The sequence below is a fragment of the Mollisia scopiformis genome (genome assembly GCF_001500285.1).
Source record: "Mollisia scopiformis unplaced genomic scaffold LY89scaffold_1, whole genome shotgun sequence".
In the NCBI taxonomy this organism is placed as follows: Eukaryota; Fungi; Ascomycota; class Leotiomycetes; order Helotiales; family Mollisiaceae; genus Mollisia; species Mollisia scopiformis.
In genome coordinates, this window is record NW_017263581.1 from 1652315 (window position 1) to 1679240 (window position 26926).

General features: G+C 48.5%; 8 protein-coding genes across 8 annotated transcripts; 4 read left to right on the forward strand and 4 right to left on the reverse strand.

The window, feature by feature from the left end:
• Positions 1 to 1943: 1943 nt before the first annotated feature.
• Positions 1944 to 3661, forward strand: LY89DRAFT_713167 (uncharacterized protein; the record flags this gene model as incomplete). Its single annotated transcript, XM_018218035.1, has 4 exons — positions 1944 to 2231; positions 2322 to 2563; positions 2672 to 3432; positions 3495 to 3661. 4 exons carry the CDS (start codon positions 1944 to 1946, stop codon positions 3659 to 3661), a joined length of 1458 nt encoding a protein of 485 aa, XP_018078640.1.
• A 922-nt stretch (positions 3662 to 4583) lies between these two features.
• On the reverse strand, positions 4584 to 7962 carry LY89DRAFT_17003 (uncharacterized protein). Its single transcript, XM_018205560.1, has 3 exons — positions 6552 to 7962; positions 5114 to 6499; positions 4584 to 5062 (listed from the first exon to the last, which is right to left on the reverse strand). Exons 1-3 carry the CDS (start codon positions 7620 to 7622, stop codon positions 4634 to 4636), a joined length of 2886 nt encoding a protein of 961 aa, XP_018078641.1. The 5' UTR covers positions 7623 to 7962; the 3' UTR covers positions 4584 to 4633.
• Positions 7963 to 9127: 1165 nt separating this feature from the next.
• On the reverse strand, positions 9128 to 9955 carry LY89DRAFT_727319 (Ssu72-like protein; the record flags this gene model as incomplete). Its single annotated transcript, XM_018219139.1, has 2 exons — positions 9128 to 9782; positions 9840 to 9955. The coding sequence occupies 2 exons, from the start codon at positions 9953 to 9955 to the stop codon at positions 9128 to 9130; spliced, it is 771 nt and encodes a 256-aa protein (XP_018078642.1).
• A 2504-nt stretch (positions 9956 to 12459) lies between these two features.
• LY89DRAFT_693011 (uncharacterized protein) lies at positions 12460 to 13845 on the forward strand (the record flags this gene model as incomplete). Its single annotated transcript, XM_018216610.1, has 2 exons — positions 12460 to 13751; positions 13797 to 13845. The coding sequence occupies 2 exons, from the start codon at positions 12460 to 12462 to the stop codon at positions 13843 to 13845; spliced, it is 1341 nt and encodes a 446-aa protein (XP_018078643.1).
• A 528-nt stretch (positions 13846 to 14373) lies between these two features.
• On the reverse strand, positions 14374 to 15472 carry LY89DRAFT_679453 (Isochorismatase hydrolase). Its single transcript, XM_018213875.1, has 2 exons — positions 15316 to 15472; positions 14374 to 15256 (listed from the first exon to the last, which is right to left on the reverse strand). The coding sequence occupies exons 1-2, from the start codon at positions 15382 to 15384 to the stop codon at positions 14630 to 14632; spliced, it is 696 nt and encodes a 231-aa protein (XP_018078644.1). The 5' UTR covers positions 15385 to 15472; the 3' UTR covers positions 14374 to 14629.
• Positions 15473 to 18292: 2820 nt separating this feature from the next.
• On the forward strand, positions 18293 to 21988 carry LY89DRAFT_572605 (uncharacterized protein; the record flags this gene model as incomplete). The annotated part of the gene is made up of 2 exons (XM_018208647.1): positions 18293 to 21540; positions 21589 to 21988. 2 exons carry the CDS (start codon positions 18293 to 18295, stop codon positions 21986 to 21988), a joined length of 3648 nt encoding a protein of 1215 aa, XP_018078645.1.
• A 1053-nt stretch (positions 21989 to 23041) lies between these two features.
• On the forward strand, positions 23042 to 24756 carry LY89DRAFT_17125 (TPR-like protein). Its single transcript, XM_018205572.1, has 3 exons — positions 23042 to 24314; positions 24362 to 24488; positions 24541 to 24756. The coding sequence occupies exons 1-3, from the start codon at positions 23193 to 23195 to the stop codon at positions 24564 to 24566; spliced, it is 1275 nt and encodes a 424-aa protein (XP_018078646.1). The 5' UTR covers positions 23042 to 23192; the 3' UTR covers positions 24567 to 24756.
• Positions 24757 to 24816: 60 nt separating this feature from the next.
• LY89DRAFT_17135 (kinase-like protein) lies at positions 24817 to 26622 on the reverse strand. The gene is made up of 4 exons (XM_018205573.1): positions 26352 to 26622; positions 25561 to 26289; positions 25326 to 25451; positions 24817 to 25262 (listed from the first exon to the last, which is right to left on the reverse strand). Exons 1-4 carry the CDS (start codon positions 26383 to 26385, stop codon positions 24946 to 24948), a joined length of 1206 nt encoding a protein of 401 aa, XP_018078647.1. The 5' UTR covers positions 26386 to 26622; the 3' UTR covers positions 24817 to 24945.
• Between the last annotated feature and the right edge of the window lie 304 nt (positions 26623 to 26926).

A 26926-nucleotide genomic window follows, 5' to 3' on the forward strand; every position in this document is an offset into this window, starting at 1 on the left:
AGGAGGAATAGGGATAAAATCGCCTGGCCCGCATACGAACGAATCGCGACTTTAAAAACTGCACACGACACCGAGCAAGTTTTCTACGACCTACCCACTTCGGTGGTTAGGTCTGAGTTTTTGCTTTTCTCGCTTAATAACTTATTTTAGTATTCGCTGTCGTCTTTTTTGTGGTTTTGCTGAATGGTAGATGGGAGACATAAAACCGCTTTTTTAGCCGAGTGTAAATAATCTACCGAAAGTAGGGCTTAACACTTGAAGACCTTCGGATAGTCTACGGAGATTTGCTTTTAATATGAATCTTAGTGGGAGATTCTTATTGTGAATATTTATGTGTACTTTTACAAAGGCTTCGCAAAAACAATCAAAACGCAATTTCAATGTGATCTTCGTCCTACTCACAACCTATCTGGGTGAGATGAAATTCAAAGGTTTCCCGAATCAATCTTTGCATATTCTTCCATGGAAACGCTCTATACGTGAATTGTTACTTACTACATTCTCAAGTCTACAACATAGGCTCCAAAGGTTTGTAATCCAGTTCCAAGTAGACCCAAGTCGTGGATTGGAGCGTTGTTGATATTATACCTGATCGAGGTTAGTCTCTTTAAGTCTCCGCTTTAACGTTGAAGCCATGCACTTTGTAGTCCATTTCTGCGAGTCAGGAATCAATAATTAAATCACATCTTCATGAATGTTTTTCAAAACATCAACTGAAATCAGAAGTCGGGATACCAGTCACGTGGTGCCTGGGATTAAGGTTCTTACCTCGATTTTGAAGCCGTCGATATCACACGTGTTTGGCCCAGTCTTAAACATACCAGCTACCATCTCATGGCCTACTGATTTCTTCGCTACAATTTAATTTTCAAGTTGTTTGATCATCTGATGCCGCATACCGCGCGGACGCCGCTCAACGCGCATTTCGCGCGAAATGCGCAATTCGCGCCATTCGCGCCATTCGCGGACCTCTCGATCGCCAGATATCAACTCGAAGCCGAAGCGAGTCCACGGCAGTCAATCGAGGTCATTACTGCGTCCACGGCTCAACACTTTCTTCGTCTCAAACTCAATGTTCCAATATCACAAACACTCACGATGCACAAATCTTGCAAGCACAACATTCACTCACCAACCTATCATTTCGACTTGAGCTACCAATCCTCTCCCGTGCCAGAGATGAAGTCACACACTCGGTAACGCTGTACTCGATGAAGAGATCTTCGTTTTTCCTCCTTATTCTGGGGTTCTGTTCTGTATTCCGCAAAGCAAGACGGTCCGTACTGAAATCTCCGAATAGTGTGACTCTGCAGATCTGTTTCATTGCACAGGTATAGAAGCAGAACTGTTGCTTTGAGTTGTGTAGCAACGTTCATTGCTGGATGTTCGGGTCTTTCTTGCGGTCTTGACACGGGGTTCAACGGGTGAGCGAAATTGGCTCTATGGTGTCGAGGTGTGGGAATCCTAATGTCATACAAGTCTCAACGTGGAATTCGAGTCTGAAGATTAGTCCTCCCAAAACTCAACGACGGTTCACCATTACTTGAGATCCACAACATGTTACCTCTACACACAACAAAACACTCGTCCCAGCTGAGAATGTTTTTTCGGACTGTGTGGAAGTCATTCAAGATTCTGTGCTGGCGTGGGTACTCTACCCTTACTTGAGCAACGTTCTCACAAGGTTTCGCTCACGAGCATAAAATTTCTCTCTGGACTTTCTGAATGCTGTGGGAAATTGCGAGGTTACCTTCAGAACGCGGGGAAGTTTCTCAATGTTCCATCCGCTCCAGTGTTTTGTCCACAAACAAGAGCTCTCAAGCAACAATGCACATTTGTATCGAGACCCCGATCAGTAATAGGGGCGAGAGACTTGTACATATAACTGAGGGCCTACAATGTCTAGTCTCATCTTCGTCTTTTCAATGCTCACCTTTCCCAACATGATGAGTTTCCCACTACTCGCAATTCTTCTTACACTCACGAGCCTTCAGCTCACAATAGCATCACCGCTCAAACCTCGCAACCCAACATGTAGGCAAACGAAAGTTGCTGTTCTAGGTGCAGGCACAGCAGGAATTACTGCGGCCCAGGCATTACACAACGCCTCCATCTCAGACTTCCTCATTATCGATGTCAATGACTACATTGGTGGCCTCCTGCATCACACAAACTTTGGAAAGAATCTAGCAACAGGACAACCATATACCATCGAACTTGGAACAAACTGGGTACAAGGACTCGGACATCCTGGAGGCGCCGAGAATCCCATCTGGACATTGGCCATGAAGTGGGGACTGAATACCACGTACTCGAACTAGTCGAGTATCCAAACTTTTGACGAGAATGGAGCGGTTGACTATGCTTACCTGCTTGACGACTATGAAACAGCATATGGGACAGTCGAACAAGATGCAGGTCGAATCTTGAAAGAAGACCTCCAGGATCGAACCTTTCGTTCTGGACTACTGGTTGCCGACTGGTTGCCCAAAGACGACATGCACAAACAAGCTGCCGAATGGTGGCAGTTCGACTGGGAATACGCCTGGCCTCCAGAGCAATCGTCTGAGACCTATGCTGTCATTGTAACTTACAATGATCCTTCTATACCAAACGTTGAACTAAGCTAACAAGCCCCACGGAACTACAACGATACATTCTACCAATTCAGCGACGAAAACAACCTCTGCACCGACCCTCGCGGCTTCAGCTACTGGCTCCAATCCGAAGCCTCTACCTTCCTCACCCCCAACGACCCCCGCGTCCTCCTCTCCACAAACATAACCTCAATCGACTACTCTGCCAAGGACTACGTGACCATAACCACCTCCACCGGGTCCTGCATCCAAGCCTCCTACGCAATCTGCACCTTCTCCGTCGGCGTCCTCCAAAACGACCTCGTATCCTTCACCCTGCCCCTCCCCCCCTGGAAAGAATCCGGCATCGCCCAAATGCAAATGGGCACCTACACGAAAATCTTCTTCCAATTCCCACCCTCGCCCTCGGGTTCCTACTTCTGGGAAACCCCCTCCTCCTCCGCCGACACGCAATTCTTCCTCTACGCCGACCCTTTCGAGCGCGGCTACTACCCGGTCTGGCAATCCCTCACCGCACCGGGCTTCCTGCCCGGCTCCGGGATCATCTTCGTGACCGTGACAGCCGCGCAAGCGTACCGGGCCGAGAACCAGGACGACGAGACGGTGAAGAATGAAGCGTTAGCTGTGCTGCGGAGCATGTTTGGAAACGACAGCGTGCCGGAACCGATCCATTTCTTGTATCCGCGCTGGACGACGACGCCGTGGGCGATGGGGAGCTATAGTAATTGGCCGCCGGGGCTGAGTCTGCAGATGCATCAGAATCTGCGGGCGAATGTCGGGAGGGTGTGGTTTGCGGGGGAGGCGAATAGTGTTTCTTATTTTGGGTTTTTGCAGGGTTTGTTTCTCTTTCTTCTTTGGTGGGGGGGGGATGATTATGCTGATTTTGTTTGTGTCTAGGTGCTTATACGGAGGGTCAGTATGTTGGGGAGGCGGTCGCGGGGTGTGTTAATAGCAGGTTTGAGTGTAGGGATGAGCCGCATTATGAGGATATTAAGGGGTATACTACTGGGAGTTCGATGCTTCAACAGAAGAATGGGTGGTTTGTGGATAGTACTTCATTTTGAGATGGATTTGGGATTTCAAAAGCTAGATAATCTCAAAATACCTATACTCTCCCAACCATTGCTGTTTACGAACATTTTCCAGACATCTTTCTGCTGAATATTGCCTCTTGCTATCAGGGATCCTACTGGTTGGAAGAGCACACAAACACAACATTGAAAGCTTGAGCAAGTCCATTCTGAAGTAACTGTTTATCGAACTTCGGCTGATTGCGCAATTGCGCGATTCGCGTGTTTGTCGTCTGTCTCGTGTAATCTCTCTGTTGAAATAACATATTTTCTATCTGGGGTAACATGAGATCTTTTGCAGAGATCTATTGCATCTGGGACTTTGGAATGAAGAATACTCTGAGCATTCACAGGATCAGAGTAAAAAAACCCCTTGGTGTACTATCAGGAAAGCTTCCCATAATCACCACCTCAGTCACGCTTCTTGACTGGCCAGTAATTTCGAAAAAGCCAGACACATCCAACGAAGACTTCACGTCAATCACTTCTGGAAGGCACAAAACATAATTCAACATCGTACATTCCCCTAACTCTTCCTCCCTTCATCCTATGTACGTACCAACCAACCAACCATCCATCCCATACAACACTAGCATAATTACACGACAGATATATGCCCTTCTTCGCTTCGTCATCATTCGCATACGCCAAGAAAAACTGCCAATGGCAGATTTAGAAAAGAAGACCCTACTTTCAAGTTGTGTCGAAAGAACAAAGTTTCGCCATTACGGGGAAGAAAAAAAGACAAAAACATGCCTGCCCATTCATCAACCATGCATACCCATACGCCGTTTGTGTCTTCATGCCATCCATACTCATGCATGTCCAGTAGAACAAGAAAAGGTCGTTCCGTATGTACACCTCTGATTATACCGAGGCGGAAAAAAAAGTTGATATCTCGTAAACAAATCAACGCTATGCAAAAGAACGTGGAAAAGAAAAGAATTCTCGTTGAAAAGATTATCGTCATGAGAAATCGTCATCCCTTGGGCTCTGATTTTGGTCTCCGTCCATGATGTCCACTCTCAACACCAACTCCTTAGTCTCTCTGGCGATTTCGAAAGCAATGGGAGGCAGTGATTGATTCCAGGATCTCCATTGTCGGTCGCCTTCATCATCGTCTCGGCCCTCATTTGCGATGGCTCTGCCCATCTGGCCAGCTTCAAGTATGCGCTGTCTGAGTGTCGACAGCTTCTTCACAATCGGCTCGCTTTGGCTCTTCAATGCCGTATTCGACGTCATGGACGTTTCTGTCTCTTGTACGACTGTGCCAATGACGTCCGCAATAGCAGTGATTTGGGTTTCGATGGCAGTTATACCTGCTTCAGAGCGAATCGATGATACGAGAGACTGAATGTTTTGCACCAACAAGGCAGTTTGATCCTCAAGATATATCTAATCATGGTTAGTCGAATGTCTAGTAGAGTGAAAAGGGTAGTAAATTACCTTGAGTTCTTCGACATCACTATCTTGTGTTCGGATGCCGAAGCCTACCCCCATTGGCGTTGGAGGAAGATTCTTGTTGCCATTCAGAAAGCTATTGCCGTTTTGAGCTCCTCTAGACATGGATCGTTGTCGTCCTGCCCAAGATTCTTTTCCTGAACTTACGGGGCGAAGGGTAGACTGCCGAGGAGAATTGACCGGACTGTACATCGATGAATCGGCACTGATACGGATATTTCTGAGACCCTGGAATGGAGGTGCATTGCTCTCCTGTTGCTGCACTTGCACTGGGAGTGGACTTCGTACCGGGAAGAAGCCAGTTGTGTCGACTGGTTCCAGATTTCCATCGTCATCGTCCTCGAGCTCACCAGCCGGGGTCGGACGAATCTTGACTGTTCGGACAAGCTCGACAACGGCTGATGTTAAGTGTGAAGCTGCTGCATCGAGTAAAGAAACTGGCGACAAGCCATTTGCTGAAGCAAAGTTCTTTGAAGCTGTAATCAAGTTGTTGGCAGTTGCCGAAACTCTTGATTTCAGCTTGGCCTGTTGTTGAGCTAACTCTTCGCTGCTTGCTGGAGAATCGTCGATATCTTGAGTAATCCTTCGCACATTGACCACGACAGATTTCATAAACTCAATGACTCTTGCAGGATCGTCAGTACGTGCAATCTTCAGAAGTTCGTCAATCGAGATCTGAAACTTGGTAACGTGGACATCCTTCACACTACCATCTGGCGACGTGAAGCCACTGTCCTTGGTGAATTTTGACGCATCTTGCTGAATCTGGAGGCCAATCGAAGAAGCTCTTAGACTGCGAAGTTGCGTCTTCGTCCTGGCGTATCGGTTCCTCCAGTCCTTCACTTCTTCCTCTAATTTGTTGACAGTATTTGAGAGCTCTTCCTCCCTTTCGTAAGATTGACTGCTCCGTTCTGACAGCATCCGCATTTCTCTGAGGAACTCTTGCGCCTCTCTTCGGACCTCATCCGTGACCCTCTGCTGCTCTCTAAGCTCTGACCTCAACTCTTCGTTCTCCTGTTCCAATTCGGCATCCGCTCCAAGGCCTGTTGACTTTCCTGCTGACTCTCGAAGCTCTTCAATCTGTGATCGAAGCTCTCTTTCTGTATTCGCTTGAGACGCTCGCATACGATCTATTTCTGACTGAAGAGTATCGTTGAGATTCTGTGCATCAGCAAGTTGGTTTTCCAGCCGATTTCTCAGGTCGGTCCATTCTTTCTTCTCCACATTGGCTGCACTGGCTCGATTTCTCTCGCCATCCAAAACATTGTTTAACTCGTCGTCCTTCTGCTTGAGATTATCCTCCATAGCGTCTAACTTCTCTCGTAGTTCTGCTACTTGGGATTGGTAGTCGTCGATCAGCTTTTTGTCAGTCTTGAGGCAAAAGTTAGCAATCATCACTCTATTCAGTCCAGGACAGTCTTACCTCAGAGCCCCCAGAGCTTTTCTTACTCTCACGATTCCGGGCAGCTCCTTCCAAGCCAAAAGCATCTCCATCGTCATCATCATTATCTTCTCCTCCTGTCTCATCGTCTTCAACCATAGTACTTTTGTTGGGTACAATGGTATTGCTCTGAAAAGTCTTTGGTGTCGGTCTTCCAAAATCTCCAGGAGGTATTCCAGGTGAAGGTGGTATACCAAGAGCTGATCCATTCATTGGCGGTCGTGGCCCATTTCGTGATTCGCTTCGCATAGAGTATCCAGCTATGGAACTAGCATCTGAGGGTCTGCGCATGCGCGGTGGCATACCATTGACAGGAGTTCCATTGCCATTTCTGCTGGGCGGACCTCGTACTGAAGCCGGGCTGCCTATCCTACTTATATCACCAGCAGCAAATCTTGGGAACCTCCGCTCCAACTCGTAGAATACATCCGTTGCAAGGTCGCGGAATCTGGGTGGAGGTAAGGTTGAAAGCTTTTGCCTGGCTTGATTTCGCTTTGGGTGGAAAGAATCTTTGGGAAGGAGAAATGGTGGAGGTCCTCCTTCTGGGGCGCTCCCATTTGGCGTTCTTCTGCCGCTTTGTTGTCGTCGCAGTAATTCATCAAAGACATCCGTACTTAGTTCCTGGAATTGTACCGGGGACAACCGTAATAACTTGTCTCGCGCTCTGTTCGGCCTGGGGTTTCCTTTCTCATCCCGCAACGAGGCTGCGAGATATCGTTTTAGCGCAACATAGTGTTCTGATAATGTAGCCTCGAATTGTTCGTCCTTCCTACTCCTGCCACTCTCGCTCTGCGCATATAATCCGGTCCCAACACTTGAACGCGCGATCGAGCTGGGTGGTGAAGGGCCTCCAGGACTGCCCGCAGACGAGCCCCTCGGAGGGAATCCGCCATTCATCGTGCTGTTTGATCCACTTGATATTGGCGGTGACGCCAGCTGTCCGCGAGAATTGGGGAAGGGCGAGTCGGTATCGCGGTTCTGGTATTTGGAAATACCGGACCATTCACTGTCTCCTACAGAAACAGGCGACAAGGGGCCATTTCGGCCATTCATCGTAGAAGCTTTTGAAATATGTAGTGGCTGACTCCTGGGAGCGAGCACTCTCCTCCGCAATCCTCGATCTATCGAATGCGACCGAACTCTCAGATTGTTCAGCAGAACAGGAAAGAGAATCGTAAGGTCTTCTGAAAAGCCGTACACCAAACTGCCTCAGAGTGCAACGAGATAAAGCCTTGAAACGTCGTGGGCCTGGCAGGGTTGTCAAAGCGAGCGCGACAGCGGTTCGCTCCTAACGGCGTGTTCGAGATGGTGACAGAACACGAGTAGTATTATAATTATTCGAAGAGATGACTGGTAAGGACCGTGACTGTGATGCTGCACAGCGGACAATGGCAATGGCAATGACGTTGAAACGGAGGATGCGTTCGAGGAGGAGGCGTGGGAAAGGGAAGCGTCAGCTGGATTTTTCTGTGTTACCCCTTTGATGGCGGCGTTGGCGTCCTGGAGGAGCTTGAAGCGGCGCGTAAATTACTTCCTAGGTGCAGCACAGCGAGAGCGAGGCCTCGATTTGATTTGATAATGTCGATAAGGTCGATTAGAGTTTCGATTCCCGGGCAGCGAAGCTTTGGGAACTCGCAACGGATCCCTCGTGGTGGGCTAGATAGAAGGAACGGTGGATGAAGGCCAGAATCACAAATTAAACCTCACTCAATGTCAAGACAACAAAACCAAACATGTTTTTTCCTCACGCAGCAGATCATCCAGATATTATTTATCACTGCACTGCACTGCACTGCACACTCGCATCTCCACGGCCCAAGCAAGGCACCATCGCTTCAGGGGTAGGAAATTTAGTTCCCAAGAGGAAGGACATTCGCGCCGGGGTCCTGATTGGTGCAGGATGGTCAAGCATTGCAGTTCATCTCACTCACAAAAGCCGAAATGTGCATCCTCTGTGCCATGACGACGCCCAATTCTCAAGACCATCGGGTTGTTTTCCGCCTATCGACGTTGCGGAGGACCGAGGAGGCAAACTTGGCAAGGCAGTGGCCACGACTATGGGCTGGCTGGATGAGGGATGGGATGGGATGGGATGGAATTCTGCGACTCGCGGTCTCTGAAGGCTGGAAGGCTGTTGCTTGCTCGTCTAGCCTTCTCGAATTTTAAGCCAAGCCTCGAGTCTAGTCGCTTCACCGCTGAGGCTTCCTCACCCCTGAATCCAATCTCCAAGGATTCGTCCGTTGGAGACAGGCCCACTTCATCCGCGTGGCGGGTTACCAAATTGTACGTAGCCCTATGCAGAATGGGGACGAGACATTATGATACTTCGGCATAAAAGCTTTCCTGACACCGGTCTGGTAACTCAAAACGTTCATTTATCCACCCCACAGCCTCAAGTCCACTCAATTGAGGACATAGAAACGCAAGAAGCCTCCTTCATTGGGGAGATGATTCCTATTGTAGATGATCCTCAAACGCCTGATATGGGTATCCCCGTCCGCCAACGCCAACATGGTCTAAATCCATGTGAATCTCCATGCAAGATGGAATAACTAGAATCAAAACCAACCAAGTGTCCATACACTTGGAAGATTGGGCCATCTCTCTTGCCATTCACCAATAATCTCCGGAACTCGCTCATCAAACCCGGCTCGACTACCAGCAATTCCACTATCAAACCCTGATGGATTGGCTTCTCGTTCCTCTGTCGCTGCTTTATTCAAAGAGTCTGCCAGATCCAGAATTCCTCTTCCACCTATCAGAGCCTCCTCATGATTGTCCTTGATATCGACATTGATAACATGGACAGGGCGATTCAAGGGCGAACCCCGTTCCAGTAGATTGTCAATGACCGCATCCCAACACCTCTCCTCGCATGTAATAACTACGTCCGGCACCCCTCCTTCCAAACCTTCCGAACCGCGGTCTGCGTTGTGTTGAAGTCTGGGAGCACCAATCTGCCAGTCCTGCCACCTCTCTGGTCCCCATTTCACACCTCTGTTTCGCTCAAGCATGTTTAATAAACCATTCGCCCGATACAGCCGCGGGTCCTTCGACTCAAGTTCTTTGTACATACTGTCGTATGAGGTCTTGTTGAATTGGTACACGTTTGGCTTGTCAATGGAAGGGCCTGGAAGTCGGACTAGAGATCCTGTGCCGAACGAGATGACTGGGTAATTTGCGGCTGCAAGACGCAGATGCGATTCCATAGATCTGTGTTTAGATACGATCAGCTTGCTGGTAGATGTGATTCTTGAAATAGCCACGCACCTGTTCTGGTTGCTTGCACAAACCGTACAGAATTTGAGTTTAAATCCTCCTGGATCTTGGCGTTCTCCATTAGAGGTGCCATTCGCGGAGCCCGCCTGCGTTTGTGGTTGGGCCATGAGAGCTGAGATTTATTTGAAGGTTTTCGTGACTTCGTTTTCGTCCACGCAAGATCTAGACTTGCCACAATCGAGTGGTCAACAAGCCCAAATCCAGACCGCTTAAGACTTGTTCTCAGCCTTATTGCCACTGGTGCTGCTACAGTCAGCTTGTGTCACAAGAGTGCCTGTGTTTGGAAGTAAGACAGCTTAAAAACGCGATCAGAAAAAAAGTTGCGTAAATAAAATTTGTGTCATCACGAGAGGTAAGACAGCTCCAATATAGATTATTCATCATTTTGCATGCAAGAGAGGGTGAGAAAGAAGCACACTTACCAAACTCTACTCCATGGCAGGACGCAATGTTGTCGTGAAGTCACTATCGCATGTGCATGTTGCTGAAAGGTGTAGAGAGCCGAACTGATTTGACCATGTAAGCGCAGTGCTACGCGCTTCGCTGCAAGTGGTCTAGTTTGGCATAGGCGAGGTATGGAAAGGCAAACCTGCAAAACAGGCAAAATTCCATCTTCAAAAGTCACGATAGTATCAGCTCCCAAACATTAATAGGAAAATGATATATCTCAATCTCGGATCAAATCTGGAGAACGAACACGCCTAGAATCTTATGAAGAACCATTATAGTTCGCGCAGTCTCTACATCTCACGCTCGCCGCTCCTAATGGAATTGTCAGCTCGCCATGGGACTCGGCTACTTGTACCCCTTTTCCAAGCCATTTGGAAGGATGCCCCTGAGATACTCTCCTTACGCCTCAAAATTGCAATACAGGACATTTCTTAAGGTCTTGGAGCCACACTCGCGATGGTCGAGTCCTGAGTCCATTTGGTTTCACCATAAGACGTCTTCATCTTTTCGAAGTCGCTTGGCTTCAGGAGGACGGCAAACCAAGGAAATCCGAGGAATGAAGAACAATAGTCAAACTCCCAAAAGAGTCACGAGAGCCTCATTGTTACCGACCCTCGAGGATGTTCTCTTGGAGTGCTCTTACATCTCTCCCTCCCCTGGCTCTCGTCGGTACATTTAGTATTCCGCTTCCATATTCGCTTGTGAGTTCAGATGAAAGCACGGTACGAACGACGGTGGGCTTGATGGAACGGGGATCATCTTGTCTCACCAGGAGCCCTCCAGCATCTGTCTTGCAGCCAACACCAGGGACATGCGAATGCGATGAATGACAGATGGAAAAATAAATAGATGCGTGGAGTCGATAGAGCAGTTGTCCCACCCCTTTTGTCCCAGAAGCACATATTCTCCTCCCTAAATGAACAGGTTGGACAACAAACATGCCCCTCATTGGCTGGACAGGACTTGTTTCATACAGGGCGACCCGGTCTTCCATATTTAGAAATTTCGGGCTTAAACTCTGGATGCGGCCCATCCATCTCTGAGAAGAACGTGAGCATTATTAAAGCCTGGCAAGCCAGCAAGAGCCCCATCTCGAAGGATTTCCTGCACATATATTGCTCCTCACCCTCGAGGATTCTTAATGATCACGTGGGAACTCTGAATCTCTTCCTGAGATTCTTCATCGTCTCTCCGTCGCTCCTTCGCATCGGCGCGCTGCGGGGTCTTCCTGGTCGATATTCAAGGCGTCAGTGTTTGAAGTCGCCGAGATCTGAGCGCCCGTCCAACATCTAATTCCAGCACCGACTCCCCGTTTTAGGCCAGCGAAAGCACAGCAGATCTCCCTGAGTCTCTGGTTGTCCGAAGTCCATTGGTGCTGTCGATTGGGTGCAGCCCGGCACGGTGGGGTCAGCCCTTGATCTTCTTCTCTCAAAAGATCAGATTTCGTTTTCCCAAGAGCGCACAACCTGGTTGACTAAATCCGTATCAGCTTCCGGCCAATCCTCGAATCTGCCTCGAACAGGTCAACGTCAACGTGCTGTCCCTGTCGCATCAACAACAACCGCCAGATCAAACATTCCTCACTCCCTCCGGACATTTGCGGGAGGGTCATATTTTGGCGATCAATAACCCAACTGTCGGACGATCTGAGGCGCAGTGATCTGAGGAGTCTCGGGAGGAGACCCTGAGAGATCCTCTATCGACTTTTCTTGCGCAAGCGTGCCCGTCAACATCTGGTGGGATTCAAGCTTGCTGGCAAGCTGCCACCGTATCTGGGTTTCAATCATCGAGACAAGAACATTCAGAGTGGCGCGGTGCGGCTGTTAAGAGGCTTCCCCAATCACAAGCGGCCAAGATGACGGCGGTTATGTCTCCAACACTCGACACTTCGTCCCCATCACCAACTTCCCCATCTCCAGTGTCGTCGCCCTCCTCGAATCCGAACCATCCCCCATTACCACCTCTAATCACCTCTCCTGCTCCTGCGCGAAGGACGAATCTGCAAAGACCCACCTCGCACGCGTCGAAAAACAGACTATCACAATATTCCAACTACTCTATGCCTTCTCGGTCGCGGCCCCCATCGCACATATTTCCGATTTTCCACTCCAGTCTTCCATATACCCTCGTCCGCGACTTTGCGTATCCAATAGTGCATCCTATGCACTATGGTCCCCCGCCTGAACCCTCTCAACCCCCCTCTGGGCTATCGACACCAGCAAGTGAACAGAAGCGCTTCTCTGATCCTCCAACATCGTGGGACAGTAGGGCTGCTTGGGCGACAGGAGGATGGACGAGCGAAGGGCTTATGAAGGGAGAGCAATTAGCACCTATACATTTTGGCGATGGGCCACCTTGGAGTGAAGACGAGGATCTGCAAAGTCCTGTTGTGGTCAGTTCACGGCACAGAAAGCATAAGTCGTCAGGTAGTGGCTTTGGAGGTAGTCAAGGGCGCGGTAGAGGACGTCGAAGAGAAGATGGTGAGCGCACTACGAGTATGCTCAGCCAAGAGAATTTTGAGCATGATAGGGGATACTTCATGGGCACAAGCGGCGACGGTAGCGAGAGATACTATGTGAATAACGCTGGAGATGAGGCAGACGGACCTGGAGGAGAAATCCTTACATACCCCCCAGAGCAAGCTCGACATTCGACACTGGCACCTTACAACGTTCCTGGACAACGAGACTCACATTTTGCTGGAATGTTACCTAGCAGATCATATACGGACGAGACAGGGCAAGACTATCGGTCTGAATCAGATGCGTCGAGCTCAGCATCTTCCCCAGGATTGACACGGCATGACGAATCACGATACTCGCGCGACTACCAATTCACAATTGCTTCACCAGATGAGGAGATGCATGGCAAGGCTGTCGCATTATTTGACTTTGAGAGGGAGAATGAGAACGAATTGCCGTTGGTAGAAGGTCAGGTCATTTGGGTATCTTACCGTCATGGCCAAGGATGGCTTGTTGCTGAGGATCCAAAGACACAAGAAAGTGGCCTTGTGCCGGAAGAATATGTTCGGTTACTGCGAGACATTCAAGGAGGTTTGAACAGCTTGACTGGACAAGCAACCGACCAATTGCTCAGCCCTCTTGCACCAGATGCTGGAACACCGACCCAAGCTGAACACGGACAGGCCTTTGGACACAATTCGCAACCCAGCAATGGGAACAATGGGTATCAACAACCTATCGTTTCCACATTCTCGACATCCTCAAAAGATCTCCATCCATATCCTCAACATCTGTTAGGAACACAAGCTGGCCAAGCGCCACCCCAGGTCATACACTATCATGGACAACGGGGCGGTAGTCAGGCCAACACACCTACCATCTCGAGTTCTCTTGAAGGTGCTCGTGACCGAACGAGTAGTCAAGATTCCAAAGCCCGCAAGACTGAGGACAGCTTGAATACAACTCCAATTGCTATGTTACCAGATGCCAAGTTAGAACCTTCAGAAGTTCTCCGGCAGCCTGATAGCCCAGACAGCGATTCAACAGATTCGTCTTTCGAAGGGGAGAAAAGTCCGACGAGGTAATGAAGATCATGTTTTATGCATCATCGTTCTTAGAAAGGAGTGGTAGTTTGAAAAATTTCCAGCGGGTTGGTTTAAGTTATGCATTTGTGTTTTTTCCCCTCTCGATTTGGGCAGCAGCAGCATCATTTTTTCTCAATACCCCATCAATTGGTCGGTTGCATGTTATCTGGGAAGAAAGAGAACCTTTACCCCAGAAAGGACATTCGTTATCTTTTTAATACTTCGATTCTACCATCAACGTGTATTATTCGCTTTTTGGGGAGTCGAGACAGGGAGGGAATTTTGTCTTTTTTTTGGAGCGAGAGATATGAGGTATGGATGGATGGTGCATATAGGTTTTATGAGCTTTATGACGGTGGAACTTTTGTTACGCATGAGCCGGCGGTATACAGGTGGTATGATTGTACGAGTTCGGAGGGTTGGGTGGGTGTGGGCTGAATAGGGAGCTTGGTGAATAGCTGAATAAATGGGAGAAATGGGAAAGCTCATTTTAGTTATTATCCAGATGATGTTCCAACCATAGTCGGTGACCTAAAGTGAAGCTGATGTTTTTTCCTCTGCTAGGCAATTTGAGGGACGGGCTAACTGAAATTGTCGAGTTAACTGTAGAGAATATGCGGGCAAAAGTGTCAGTCCTTGAGTTGAAAATCATGAATCTTTTGGTAGAATATAGCAACGCCATGCAACACCTATCATTTCCTTCCGAGCAACTTTCAAGTGCATTCAGTTCCCCTTCCCATCATAGAGCCATAATTAATAAACCATCCCCTCCCATCCCATCCTCTCAACCCTTATACTCCCTAACCCAACCAACCTCACTCCCCTCAAAATCCACACAACTAACCCCCTTCCCCTCCAACTCCTTCTCCGTCTCCGCCCACTGACTCGCATCCACCAACCTCGTCCCCTCCCTCACAACCCACGTCGTGAAGCCCTCCGCCTTGGCATCAACCGCCGTCGACGCCACGCAATAATCAAACGCCAACCCCACCACAAACACATCGCTAATCCCCCCCTCTCTCAAGACCCCCGCTAGCCCACTATCTCCGACCCTCGGATCCTTCAGCGGGGTGTAGAACGCGGAATACATCTCGACGTCCCTGATCGTGCCTTTTTCTATCACTTTGTCGATTTTAGAGACGTCGAGTTCCGAGACGAGAGATGCGCCGGGGGTGTTCTGCACGCAGTGGACGGGCCAGAGGCGTGAGGTGTAGGTTTCCGAGGCGTTGGAGGGGTTGGTTATCGTGGTGTAGGAGGTGAAGGGCTCGGCGGAGGGGTGGTTGGCCGCGAAGGAGATGTGGTCAAGGGGGTGCCAGTCTTTGGTGGCGATTTTGAGGGGGAAGGGGAGCGTGAGGAGGGTGTTGACTGTGGGGATTATGGAGCGGCCGTTGGGGACTGCGAGGCTGCCGTTCTGGGGGGAGGTTTTGGTTAGTTGTTGGATGGTGGAGGGAGGGGAAGGGGGAGACGAACTGGTGGGCAGAAATCCTCTTGTAGGTCTACGATTATGAGGGCGGGTTTGAAGTTTGGTGGAGGCGCCATGGTGAGGAGTGTTTGTGTTGTTGTGAGAGGAAGAGTTCGTTGAAGTGGGAGGTAGTTGTTGGTATATCCCTATCAGCTTATCGTACGAGCTGCTCGTATCGAAGGAAAGCTTCTTTCAGCCGCAACGCCGCGGGTTACCCCACAATCTGCACCCCTCACACGTGCTTTGCATATTCTGGATACGAGGTTGTACTATGCATTGAAGATCTTTACGTTTTGTAGATGGCATCAGGGGTTAGATGTGTATTTGCATGTTACATCGTCTGGAGATTGTGATGTTCGAATTGATTCCATGGTTTCGTCCTTTCTGATATGAAAAGTGTTCAGTCATGCCGAATGAGATGATACTGCCCCTTAATTGATGTATAGTTCAGCACATTGAGGAATTGTATTGTCGGTCCGGAAACTGGAAATGCTGGTACCATATTGTCGGTACTTGGCGAACGCCTGCAAAAGTTTGAGAGGACCTCATTTTTCTCCCGTTGTCCTCCGGATCGTCAGAGCTTGTTGGTATGTAATAATTTTAAATTCAACTAAGTTTTGAGCCTAAATAGGATATTGAACGTCGGTAATCCAGAAGGAGAATTGGATTATCTGAGAGTGACCGTACATTCAACCCTTAGTGGTATGTAATTGCACAATTATCTGGTGTCGGAGTATAACAGTAGTTAAAATTGAATACAGACGACCTCCAACAAAACCATCTATCCATGATTCTTCTTGAGGTTCAGCTGGTTTGATGTAGCATCCCAAAGACAGAACAGGAAAAAGTCTCTCATTGCTTTCAATCGTGGAGTATGAGATAAACCCCTTGCACGTATCAATCTACCATGTACAGGGAAAGATGTCTGTAAGTTGGCAGAAACCTGGTAATATTTGCCAACTTCACGAAACCTCTCTCAAAATTTATCAAACAACCTCAGCTGTGGTGGCCCACATCTTCAAATGAAACCTACGAATGATTGCAAAGTTCTCAAGCTAAACTTGCTTTCTCACTTTGCATGTTCCCTCTCTTCCCGGGCCCTCCTCTCGAGGCATTTCCCCTAATCATGAAAAACGCGATTGGCAAGAACTAGGACATACATACCCTCTGGATTCAAGATACTCAAACTCGCTGAGACACAGAAAGTATTGGACTATTGAAATTATGCGCCTCGTCACACTTCGCGCAGCAAGAGAGTACTCTAATTATTTGGTGACATGCCATGGTGCCTTGAGGGCAGCACGTAAGCCTCAACTCTTCAAGCTTGTCAGCTGTTCTAGGGTCCAGCATTTGCAGTAAGGCTCGGCACTTGCCTAATCGCACGTATGCAAACAAATGGCACAGCCGTGATAGCGAACATGGTGGTAAAGAAGGTAGCTATCTATGAGTATCTGACATGCAGATGTACCGCTGTTGATCTGTCACTCGGCTCCATCCCAGAGCTCACACCCCATGGGGGTCCCGCACTCCTGTCCGATTACTGTAGGCAGCATAACTATATACGAGCCGATGACATTTATCCAGAGAGCCCTCCTGGGACTTCCAAGGACAAGATGTTGTTATCGTATGTTGCATTATGAATGATATGCAGGGTTCTGGTTGGTCCGTCTGGCTCAATAATCTTTTCACCGCCAAGGTGAGACAAAGTCTGGAGGGTACGGTGAAAGCCCAACATATTTCTTGGCTTTTCTGCCGTGTGTACATCAGCTGTTCTAGTGATGCATTCAGAAAATGTGTTGTCTTGCGTGCTGGGTGAAGAGAATAAGATGATTCAAAGTGAAAAGTGAATGATTATAAATCCAAGAACAATGGACAAGTCTTGGAGTTGCAAGCTCCAATCGAGTCATCCGTTGTACGAGTAGTGTCCGACGGTACACGTTGCTGCCGATTTGTTGGTCTTCTCATTGAGACCTTTCACGGATGCAGAGTTTCCAGGGTGTCGATGATGAATGGCCTGCGCCTCAATTCATCGGCTGGACTGCAGGCAAGTAAGCGGCGTTCGTCGTTTGTGGGGGGGTATGTTTTTCGCATCGAACGAACGAATTGCACTTCCAGAAGCCGGTAAGCCGTTATGATTTGGAAGGGATAAGGAAAGGATTGAGGAACAAAGAAAGAAGTGTATGAAAGAAGGACGAGAACAATATCAAGCTTTGCATTATCAAGACTTGGAATCTTTACCCCAACGGTCTTTGATCTCGAAATTTGAGCGAAGAAGCGGCGGCGCCCCTTTATCGGACTGCAGCACGCTAAACCGCTTCGACTCGGCCCTGAACTAACCCTTGAAATTATCTGGGCTCCTCGCTTTTCGCCAGGCCTCCATATTAATTTCGATTTAATTGTTGATCAAGTCTGCTCCTTTTCCTGCTTCTCTTTCATGGACAATTGAACCGTCCAGAGCACATAGAGTCCAACATCTTTGTGCTCCGTCTTCCAATTCAACATCAACACGGCTCACGACCTCTCAACTCGTCATAGCACAACCCTCACATCCCGACATTTAACCTTCACCGCAAGGTTTAAGGTGCGTCTTTCCAACTATCGCGTCCCTCTACACTTTCTATTTGCTCTGTCGTCGGGCTGCATCTGAGAAGCCTTGGACTTGTGGCGTACTTAAAACGATTTGTTTTGCTCTTCGGCGGGTTTCTTGTGCGGCACCTGTGGGGTCTGGAGGATCTCTGCAGGATTGTCTGGGGAAGGAAGGACCCGAAGCCATAGCCTTCAGCTGAGGATCTACGAAACTCTGTTTGCTTTTCCTCACTCCTCTCAGTGTCTAGTGAATAGCTTATCTTCTGCGAGTTGGGGGCGCACGATGACTGACAATCATAACTATAGATCGCAGAAACACAGAAAACCAAAGGCCACCTCCTACCTCCCGCTCGTCCGTTCATGGCTTTATAGCAAACATACCATTGATACCTGAACAAAATGGTCCGATCCTTACTCACTTCCTTCTTCTTGCCTACGAGGGGTCGCGCGACTTCGGTGGCAGAGAAACCTGCTACGCCGGGTTGGGTGAGCAAGAAGATCACACCTCTGCTTCAAGGGCTTTCTCGCCGAGCATGTCTCCATCCGATACACACGATCGTGATTGTGGCTGTGCTGGCCAGTACAACTTATATTGGGCTGCTGGAGAGTAGTTTATTCGACTCGGTCACATCAAGTGCTGTTGGAAAAGCAGATTGGGCTTCGTTACTCGAGGGAAGCAGGCAATTAAGAGTCGGCTCTGAAACAGGCTGGAAATGGCAGACTTCGGACACCGAAACCACCATCCCACAAGATGCGGACCATGTTGCCTTACTTACCTTCGTCTTCCCCGATTCTTTCGCTGCGGATTCTCCTCAAAATGCTCCCCTCGCACATACCATACCTCTCCCGCAAAACCTTTCTGTTACTGAGCTCCCATCCACCTCAAATCCCTTGTTCGCGATATCTCAAGACACTGCCTTGGCCTACGCAGTCCCTTATAGTGAAGCCCCAGAATTTCTTGCATGCGCCCAAGAACTCCCCAACGCAGCGACTTTCCCTACTGATGAAAAAGCCAAACATGGGTTCGAGGCCGAACCCGTCAAGGAGCAGAAGAAGTGGATTATGAAGGCTGCTAAAGTTACCACCAGACGTGGCGTTAGAGCCTGGCTTTCTAATGCCTGGACCGAATTTGTGGATCTCATCAAGAATGCGGAAACCTTGGATATCATAATCATGGTTCTTGGCTACATCTCGATGCACCTGACATTTGTTTCCCTGTTCGTCTCCATGAGAAGGATGGGGTCAAACTTTTGGCTCTTCGCCACTACGCTTTTCTCCTCGGTATTTGCGTTTCTCTTCGGACTTATTGTAACCACGAAGATGGGTGTACCTCTGAATATGGTCTTGTTGTCTGAAGGACTGCCTTTCCTGGTTGTGACGATTGGCTTTGAGAAGTCGATTATCTTGACCAAAGCTGTTCTCTCAGCTGCTCTCGAAACAAGAAGACCACAACCCCAGGATAGCCCAACATTGAAGGAAGCTGATACTAAGAATAGCGTTTCACCGACATCCATCCAATACGCTGTTCAAGTCGCCATTGGCAAAAAGGGATACGAAATTGTTCGAGACTACGTAATTGAGATCTGTATTCTGGCAGCTGGAGCTGCTTCGGGAGTTCAAGGTGGATTGCAACAGTTTTGTTTCTTGGCAGCATGGATCTTATTCTTCGACTGCATCTTGTTGTTCACGTTCTACACAGCCATCTTGAGCATCAAGCTCGAAATCAACCGGATCAAGCGTCATGTGGAACTTCGTCAAGCCCTTGAAGACGATGGACTCAACCGCCGAGTTGCGGAAAATGTTGCTCAGAGCGACGACTGGCCCAGAGCCGACAAGAGCGGAAACAACGAAACCAATATCTTTGGGCGAAAAGTTCGTGACAGCAGTGTGCCCAAGTTCAAGGTTCTGATGGTTTCTGGCTTCATTATCATCAACATCTTGAACTTGTGCACAATTCCTTTCCGAGGTGGAAAAAGCAATGCCGAGCCACCGACTATGAGTGGACTGTCTGGACAAGGACTATCTAGTGTCATAACAGTACCACCAATGGACCCTTTCAAGGTTGCATCCAGTGGCCTTGACTCTATCTGGGAGACTGCTAAACTCCATGACAAGTCTACTGTTGTGACGGTTCTGACACCAATCAAGTACGAGCTTGAGTATCCATCTGTCCATTATGGAAAGGCAAACAAGAGTCGCAAACCACAGGATTTGCTTGAATCGGAGGCTTCCGGAGCAAGCGATTACGGCATGAGCGGACGCGTTGTCGATAGCTTGTTGAAAAGCTTAGAAGATCCGATATTGTCAAAGTGGATTATCTTCGCCCTTGTGTTAAGCGTTATTCTTAATGGATACCTCTTTAACGCTGCCAGGTGGAGCATCAAAGAAACAATTCAAATGCCACCCCACCACGTTGTTGATGCCGTGGAATTGGACCGGGCCGAGAAGTTCAACAATTCGATGTCTACGCCCGCTTTGAAACTTCCCGCTATCGATCCAGATGCAACCGAGAGAATTAACCCGCCAACTCCAGCCGAAACCGACGATGAGGATGATGCTTTAGTCATGTTGACCAGAGCACAGTACAGGGATGCTCCGCCAGCACTCAGAAGGACACAAGCACAAATGGAACAAATGCTTATGGAAAAGCGAGCTCCTGAGCTTACCGACAGAGAGCTCGTCGAATTGTCCCTGCAAGGCAAAGTCCCTGGTTATTCCCTTGAGCGAACGCTCAAAGACTCAACACGAGCTGTCAAGATCCGAAGAGCAATTATATCACGTACTCCTGCTACATCCGAAACTACAAGCCTTTTGGAAAAGTCTAAGTTGCCGTATGAGCACTACGATTATGATCGTGTTCTGGGAGCGTGTTGCGAGAATGTGGTCGGTTATTTACCATTACCACTTGGTGTAGCAGGTCCAATTGTTATAGATGGCCAAAGCTTCTTCCTTCCTATGGCTACGACGGAAGGTGTCTTGGTTGCAAGCACAAGCCGTGGTTCAAAAGCTATCAACGCAGGTGGTGGATGTGTCACTGTCTTGACAGGCGATGGTATGACTCGAGGCCCCTGTGTTGCTTTCGAGACTCTCGAACGTACCGGTGCCGCCAAGAACTGGCTCGACTCCAAGATTGGCCAGAAAACCATGACAGATGCCTTCAACTCAACTAGTAGATTCGCACGTCTCCAATCCATGAAGACAGCGATAGCTGGCACGAACCTTTATATTCGTTTCAAGACAACCACTGGAGATGCTATGGGTATGAACATGATCTCGAAGGGTGTAGAGCATGCTCTACATGTTATGGCCACAGAAGCTGGATTTTCAGATATGCAAACAATCACTCTTTCGGGCAACTATTGCACTGACAAGAAAGCAGCGGCCATCAACTGGATTGATGGTCGTGGAAAGAGTGTCGTTGCAGAGGCAATCATTCCCGGCGATGTAGTTCGCAAGGTTTTGAAGAGTGATGTTGACGCCTTGGTCGAACTGAACATTGCCAAGAACTATGTTGGTAGTGCTATGGCTGGTAGTATTGGTGGTTTCAATGCCCATGCAGCAAACATCGTCGCTGCTATCTTCTTAGCCACTGGTCAAGATCCTGCACAGGTTGTTGAGAGTAGTAACTGCATCACAATGATGAAGAAGTAAGTAAAACGTCCGAATGTTGATTGAACCTAACTAACATGCTTTAGTCTGCGCGGAAATCTTCAAATCAGTGTTTCGATGCCGTCGATCGAAGTCGGAACTCTTGGTGGAGGTACAATTCTCGAGCCACAGGCAGCTATGCTTGATATGCTTGGTGTTCGTGGATCACATCCAACAAATCCTGGTGATAACTCTAGAAAACTGGCACGGATCATAGCTGCCGGAGTACTTGCAGGAGAATTGTCTCTCTGTTCTGCACTAGCAGCTGGTCATCTTGTACAGAGTCATATGGCACATAATAGAAGTGCACCTGCGACTCGAGCGAATACCCCAGCACCTAGCGGAGCCCAAACACCAGTTACATCTGCATTGACAGCAATGCAAGAAAAGGCAGGACTGGCTATGTCGCCAGCGGCAGCCATGAGAGCTGCGGAAGCGAAGAAATAGGGGTCACCATTGACATGCATCGCAATGACGGAGTTTGGAGGCATTTTCTTACAAGAATCGCTCACATACAGCTGAGTAAACTAATAAGGGTACACAAAGGCCGCGAGGTCCTACAGGCTCGGTCTCAGTCATCTGACTAGATCACAAAGACCTTGTATATATAGACACAGAGCAATAGAATACAACTGTGACTTCGAGACATGGTCTCTATTAAGAACAAAACGTGATTCAGTTTGTAAGGCTCAGCTGAAGTTGCCGCCAATGTAATGTCCCGATGTACCAGTAAATGAGATGTCCTGTTCAGACCGAGTACCAGTGGGAAACTCGCAAAGCAGAATGCCCTTCTGTCCCCGCCCGCGCCCCTGTCTGCCCCCGCTCTGAAGAAATGTAAGCGCACGTGACTCAGCCAGGCGGTGGAGATGAATATTCTGCCGAAGCTAAACCCAAAAGAATTATCGACCTTCCAGAGCTTTCGGTTCGTTGGTGGTTGTCTGATTCAATAATTGACATTCTTTTACTTTGGGCTTTTCCTGACAACTTTAATTACAAAAAACCATTTCAAGACCAGATCTATCAACCATGGCGGACGAACTCAAAGCTCTTGGCAACAAGGCGATTGCTGAAAAGAACTTCGACGAGGCTATGTAAGTATTCTGTTTACTTTCAGTGCAGAATCGAGGTCGTTTTCCCCAGAAACATGTGCTGATACACTATGATTATCTAGTGACAAGTTCTCGCAAGCTATCGAGCTGAAGCCAACAGATCATATTCTGTACTCGAACCGATCGGCTGCCTATGCGTCGAAGAAGGATTACGAGAATGCGCGGAAGGATGCAGAGAAAGTCACAGAGATCAAGCCGGACTGGGCGAAGGGTTGGGGTCGACTGGGTACGGCGAAACATGGCTTAGGCGATCTGGTTGGCGCTCTGGATGCGTATGAGGAGGGTGTGAAGTTGGATCCTACCAATACGCAAAATAAGAACGGTGTTGCTTCGGTCAAGCGTGCGATTGAGGCGGAGGCTAGGGAGGGTAAGTTGGAGTCTTATTATTCCTATCTGTTGGAGCTATTCCTAACTGTCTTGTAGATGGTGTCACTGGCAATCCTCTGGGCGGTAGTTTTGGCAGCATTTTCAAGGACCCGCAACTCATTCAGAAGCTTGCTGCGAATCCCAAGACGAGCAAATTCCTCGGCGACCCAAGCTTCATGATGAAGATCCAGCAGATGCAGAACGGTACTGGTGGCGCCCAGGATATGTTGCAAGATCCCAGAATGCTTCAAGTTCTAGGTGTTCTCATGGGAGTTGATATTAACATGATGGGTGCTGATGGTGGTATGCCTGATTTCGGAGGTGAACCAGGCTCTGCTTCAAGAGAAGCTGAAGAAGATGTCCCAATGCCAGATGCTCGTCCAAGCTCCTCAAAGCCGGAAAAGGCACCAGAGCCCGAGCCAGCACCAGAGCCAATGGACGAGGAGGCTGCTGAGAAGGCAAAGGCTAAGGCAGCTGCTGAAGAGGAGAAGAAACTTGGTACGGAGAACTACAAGAAGAAGAATCTCGACCAAGCTATCATCCACTACAGCAAGGCCTGGGAGCTGTATAAGGATATCACCTACCTCAACAACCTTGCAGCTGCCTACATGGAGAAGGGAGAATACGATGAAGCCATCAATGCCTGTGAGAAGGCGGTCATAGAAGGCCGAGAGATCTACGCCGATTTCAAGATCATCGCCAAATCCTACGCTCGTATCGGTACATGTTACGAAAAGAAAGGTGATCTTGCCAAAGCAGTCGAGAACTACCAAAGATCTCTCACCGAGCACCGAACTCCAGAAGTGGTCACCAAGCTCCGCGCCGCCGAGAAGAACAAGATCGAGGGTGCAAGACAAGCTTACATCGACCCCGAGAAAGCTGAAGAAGCCCGTGAGCTCGGTAACGCCAAGTTTAAGGAGATGGATTGGCCTGGTGCGGTCGCGGCGTACAGCGAGATGGTTAAGCGAGCTCCTGATGATCCACGAGGATACAGCAATCGTGCCGCGGCGTTCATCAAGCTTCTTGAATTCCCGAGTGCGATTGATGACTGTGCTCAAGCCATCAAGAAGGATCCTAAGTTCATTAGAGCTTATCTGAGGAAGGCCCAAGCTTATTTCGGCATGAGAGAATACTCGAAGTGTCTGGATGCTTGTACGGAGGCTACGGAGGTGGATGTCACCAAGGCGAACGCGAAGGAGATTGAGCAACAACAGCAGAAGGCTTTGAGTGCTATGTATAGTGCGCGAGAGAACGAGACGGAGGAACAGACCAAGGAGAGGATTATGAAGGATCCTGAGGTATGTTTTCCTTCAATATTTAGTGGAGATGGCTAACGAGGAAATAGATCATGGGTATCATGCAAGATCCAATCATGCAATCCATCCTCCAGCAAGCACAATCCGACCCAGCTGCTCTGCAAGAACACATGCGGAACCCTGGCGTCAGAGACAAGATCCAACGTCTCATTGCAGGTTAGTCTTCCGTCCTGTCTTCCTTTTCCCACACACTAATGAAAAAAAATAGCTGGCGTGATCCGTGTTGGCAGATGAGCGATCTAAGAGCTCGGGATCAACATAACGGCTACGAGAAAGAGATAACGGTAAGACATAGCAAGGCAAGATTCAATAAATGGCTAATGTTTTCCGGTCTGGATCGAGGAGATGTACTTTAGGTCTTGCTGAGTTTTTAGCGTAGTCGTTAATCAATGCATTGCGGTGGAAACTTTCTCCCTATTCTATACTGTTCTGCTCTTTGTTCCGTTTTACTGCCGTGCTCACTAAAGCCACCACCGTCATACAAATCAGTCGTAGCCCAATTCGCACTTCCCAAATTTCACGCCTCCTGTGAATAACTCACCCGATCTACCTAATCTCTAGCAGGAATCACTTCAATGCAACTTGCTTCTGTGAAGACTACCTGTTCCGAAACTCAGATGGCTTCAAAACGGGAGTATGTCTCTGCAATGTCCTTCTTTAGTTGAGTGGCATTCGATCGTGCTTGTGGATCATGGTTAAGTATTTTCTCCGTGAGAATCTCTCTTGACACACCGGATGCATGTACACAGTCTCGGAATTCGCGAGATTCCCAGAATCCCTCGTATTCCTGATCCTGCACAGTGGGGATTGTCCAAGGCCTTCGACCTGTCGTCAAGGTAATGAGCAAAACGCCAAGGGACCATATATCGCTGGGAGCCAACTTGTACGGCATTGGAGTTTCCGTGTCGTTGTTGTATGAGGCGTAGCATTCTAAAAAAATGTTTAGTACTCAAGTCCAATGCTTGACTTAGTTTGAGTAAGAAAATTGTTTACCAGGGCTCATGAAGGGCATCGTCCCACATCCTTTGAGCGAGATCTGCTCACGGGTAGCAGTGCTGAAGTTTGAAAGTGCGACCTGCGAGCCTCTCATTACTATATTCTCTGGCTTGAGGTCTCGATCTAGGTCGAACAGTCGGTGTCAGCAGGATTTGGGTGAGTGTGACAAATAACAGATGGGCCAGTAACGTCAAAGCTGTGACCAAAGGCATTAAAGAAAAGAGGTACTGACGATAGATTCCACGGCCATGACAGAATTCCACACCCTTGAGAATCTGACTGAATGTGTTTCTGATTTCCTCCCTGGTCCCCAACCCTCTGTCCCGGATAGCCGTCCATAGATCACCGTCAGGGAAATACTCCAAAACGATGTTCCAAGTACTAGCAGACTCGATAACCCTAAACAGAGAGACTACATTTGGGTGCGCTCTGAGGTCGAAAAGAATATCGACTTCTAACAAATGTTGCGATCTTTGTTGGGAAGTTAACGGTTTACCCTTGTTGTGCTTTGTACGGTTTTTGACCACGCATCCTGATGCTGGTTTGACAACCAGCAGCTCATCGAATGTTTCGAACAAGCTACTGGTTGGGGCCTCTCTGCTATAGTTCTTAGCGTCAGATCCGGATTCAATCTCTTCGAAAGATAGTTTGTAGTAGTCGAGATTTTTGAATTGATGTTTGATTGCAAAAGCCTTAAAAAGGGCTTCTTGTTCTTTCTGGTGTTGAGCTTGATCGATAACAGGTGGCGTCGGCAGAGGATGTCTGGGAATTAGCTGTTGTTGTTCGTTCCGAGGGTGTCCGTAAGGAGATCTGTATGGCGTCTGTGCCTGGGTGCTATGTAGAGCGTGAGCAGCGACGGTCTGTGCTTGTTTTGCTATCTGCGATTGAGCAGCCATCATTGTGCGGTGCATGCGCTCGGATTTCTCTTTACGTGCGGTGGTGAACCATTCGGCTATTTGCGCTATTCAAAGACAGAATCAGTGAAATAATTAATAAGATATAGCCACGTAGAAGGAGACTAACACTTCTGCAAACCCGTCAGCCGCATCAACTCCATCTCCTCGCGTTCTGTGGGACAAGGATTTGTAAAATGGCTCTTGAAGTACTCTATCAGTATAGCTGTAGCGTCTTCCGGAAGATTTTCCCATTTCCTCTTATGATTTCCTTTCGTGACATTGCCACCCTTGGCCGCGAGAGCCGGAGAAATCTTGTTTGGGACTTGAGTCGTCGGACCACGAGCAGCTTCCCTGTCATGAGGCCTTGGCACCTCTTATAATTAGAAGTTAGCATTCAGACATCCCTTGATGATTGTATGCCCTGACGGCAGGTTGTGTTGGGAGTCTTAAAGAGTGGTCATGGAGACTACCAGAGCTCTCGAAACCCTTCCAGAATGTTCGCTCTCGTCCTTAAGTATGCGTCTTTCCAACCCATCTTCCATTCTAGAACAAAGAGAATGATCCTTACCTTGTGAGTTGTTCAATAGATATGAGATTGACGACTTCTTGGCGGCGTGCTGACTCGAAAGAGGAGGATCCATCGTAATTATGAGTGATTTCGAAGTCCAACGCAGAAGCAATGCTAGAATAAACTCTGATATT

Bases quoted from the DNA above. Each gene is read 5' to 3' on its own strand.
- LY89DRAFT_17003 (XM_018205560.1), bottom strand. From the start codon at position 7,622: ATGAATGGCCGAAATGGCCCCTTGTCGCCTGTTTCTGTAGGAGACAGT. The intron at 6,500-6,551 runs GTAAGACTGTCC...TTTTGCCTCAAG, and splicing joins AAAGCTCTGGGGGCTCTGAG to ACTGACAAAAAGCTGATCGA. The intron at 5,063-5,113 runs GTAATTTACTAC...AACCATGATTAG, and splicing joins GTGATGTCGAAGAACTCAAG to ATATATCTTGAGGATCAAAC.
- LY89DRAFT_679453 (XM_018213875.1), bottom strand. From the start codon at position 15,384: ATGGCGCCTCCACCAAACTTCAAACCCGCCCTCATAATCGTAGACCTA. The intron at 15,257-15,315 runs GTTCGTCTCCCC...ACCTCCCCCCAG, and splicing joins AAGAGGATTTCTGCCCACCA to AACGGCAGCCTCGCAGTCCC.
- LY89DRAFT_17125 (XM_018205572.1), top strand. From the start codon at position 23,193: ATGATGAAGATCCAGCAGATGCAGAACGGTACTGGTGGCGCCCAGGAT. The intron at 24,315-24,361 runs GTATGTTTTCCT...ACGAGGAAATAG, and splicing joins GGATTATGAAGGATCCTGAG to ATCATGGGTATCATGCAAGA. The intron at 24,489-24,540 runs GTTAGTCTTCCG...GAAAAAAAATAG, and splicing joins GATCCAACGTCTCATTGCAG to CTGGCGTGATCCGTGTTGGC.
- LY89DRAFT_17135 (XM_018205573.1), bottom strand. From the start codon at position 26,385: ATGGAGTTGATGCGGCTGACGGGTTTGCAGAAGT. The intron at 26,290-26,351 runs GTTAGTCTCCTT...GTCTTTGAATAG, and splicing joins GCTGACGGGTTTGCAGAAGT to CGCAAATAGCCGAATGGTTC. The intron at 25,263-25,325 runs GTAAACAATTTT...ACATTTTTTTAG, and splicing joins GATGCCCTTCATGAGCCCTG to AATGCTACGCCTCATACAAC.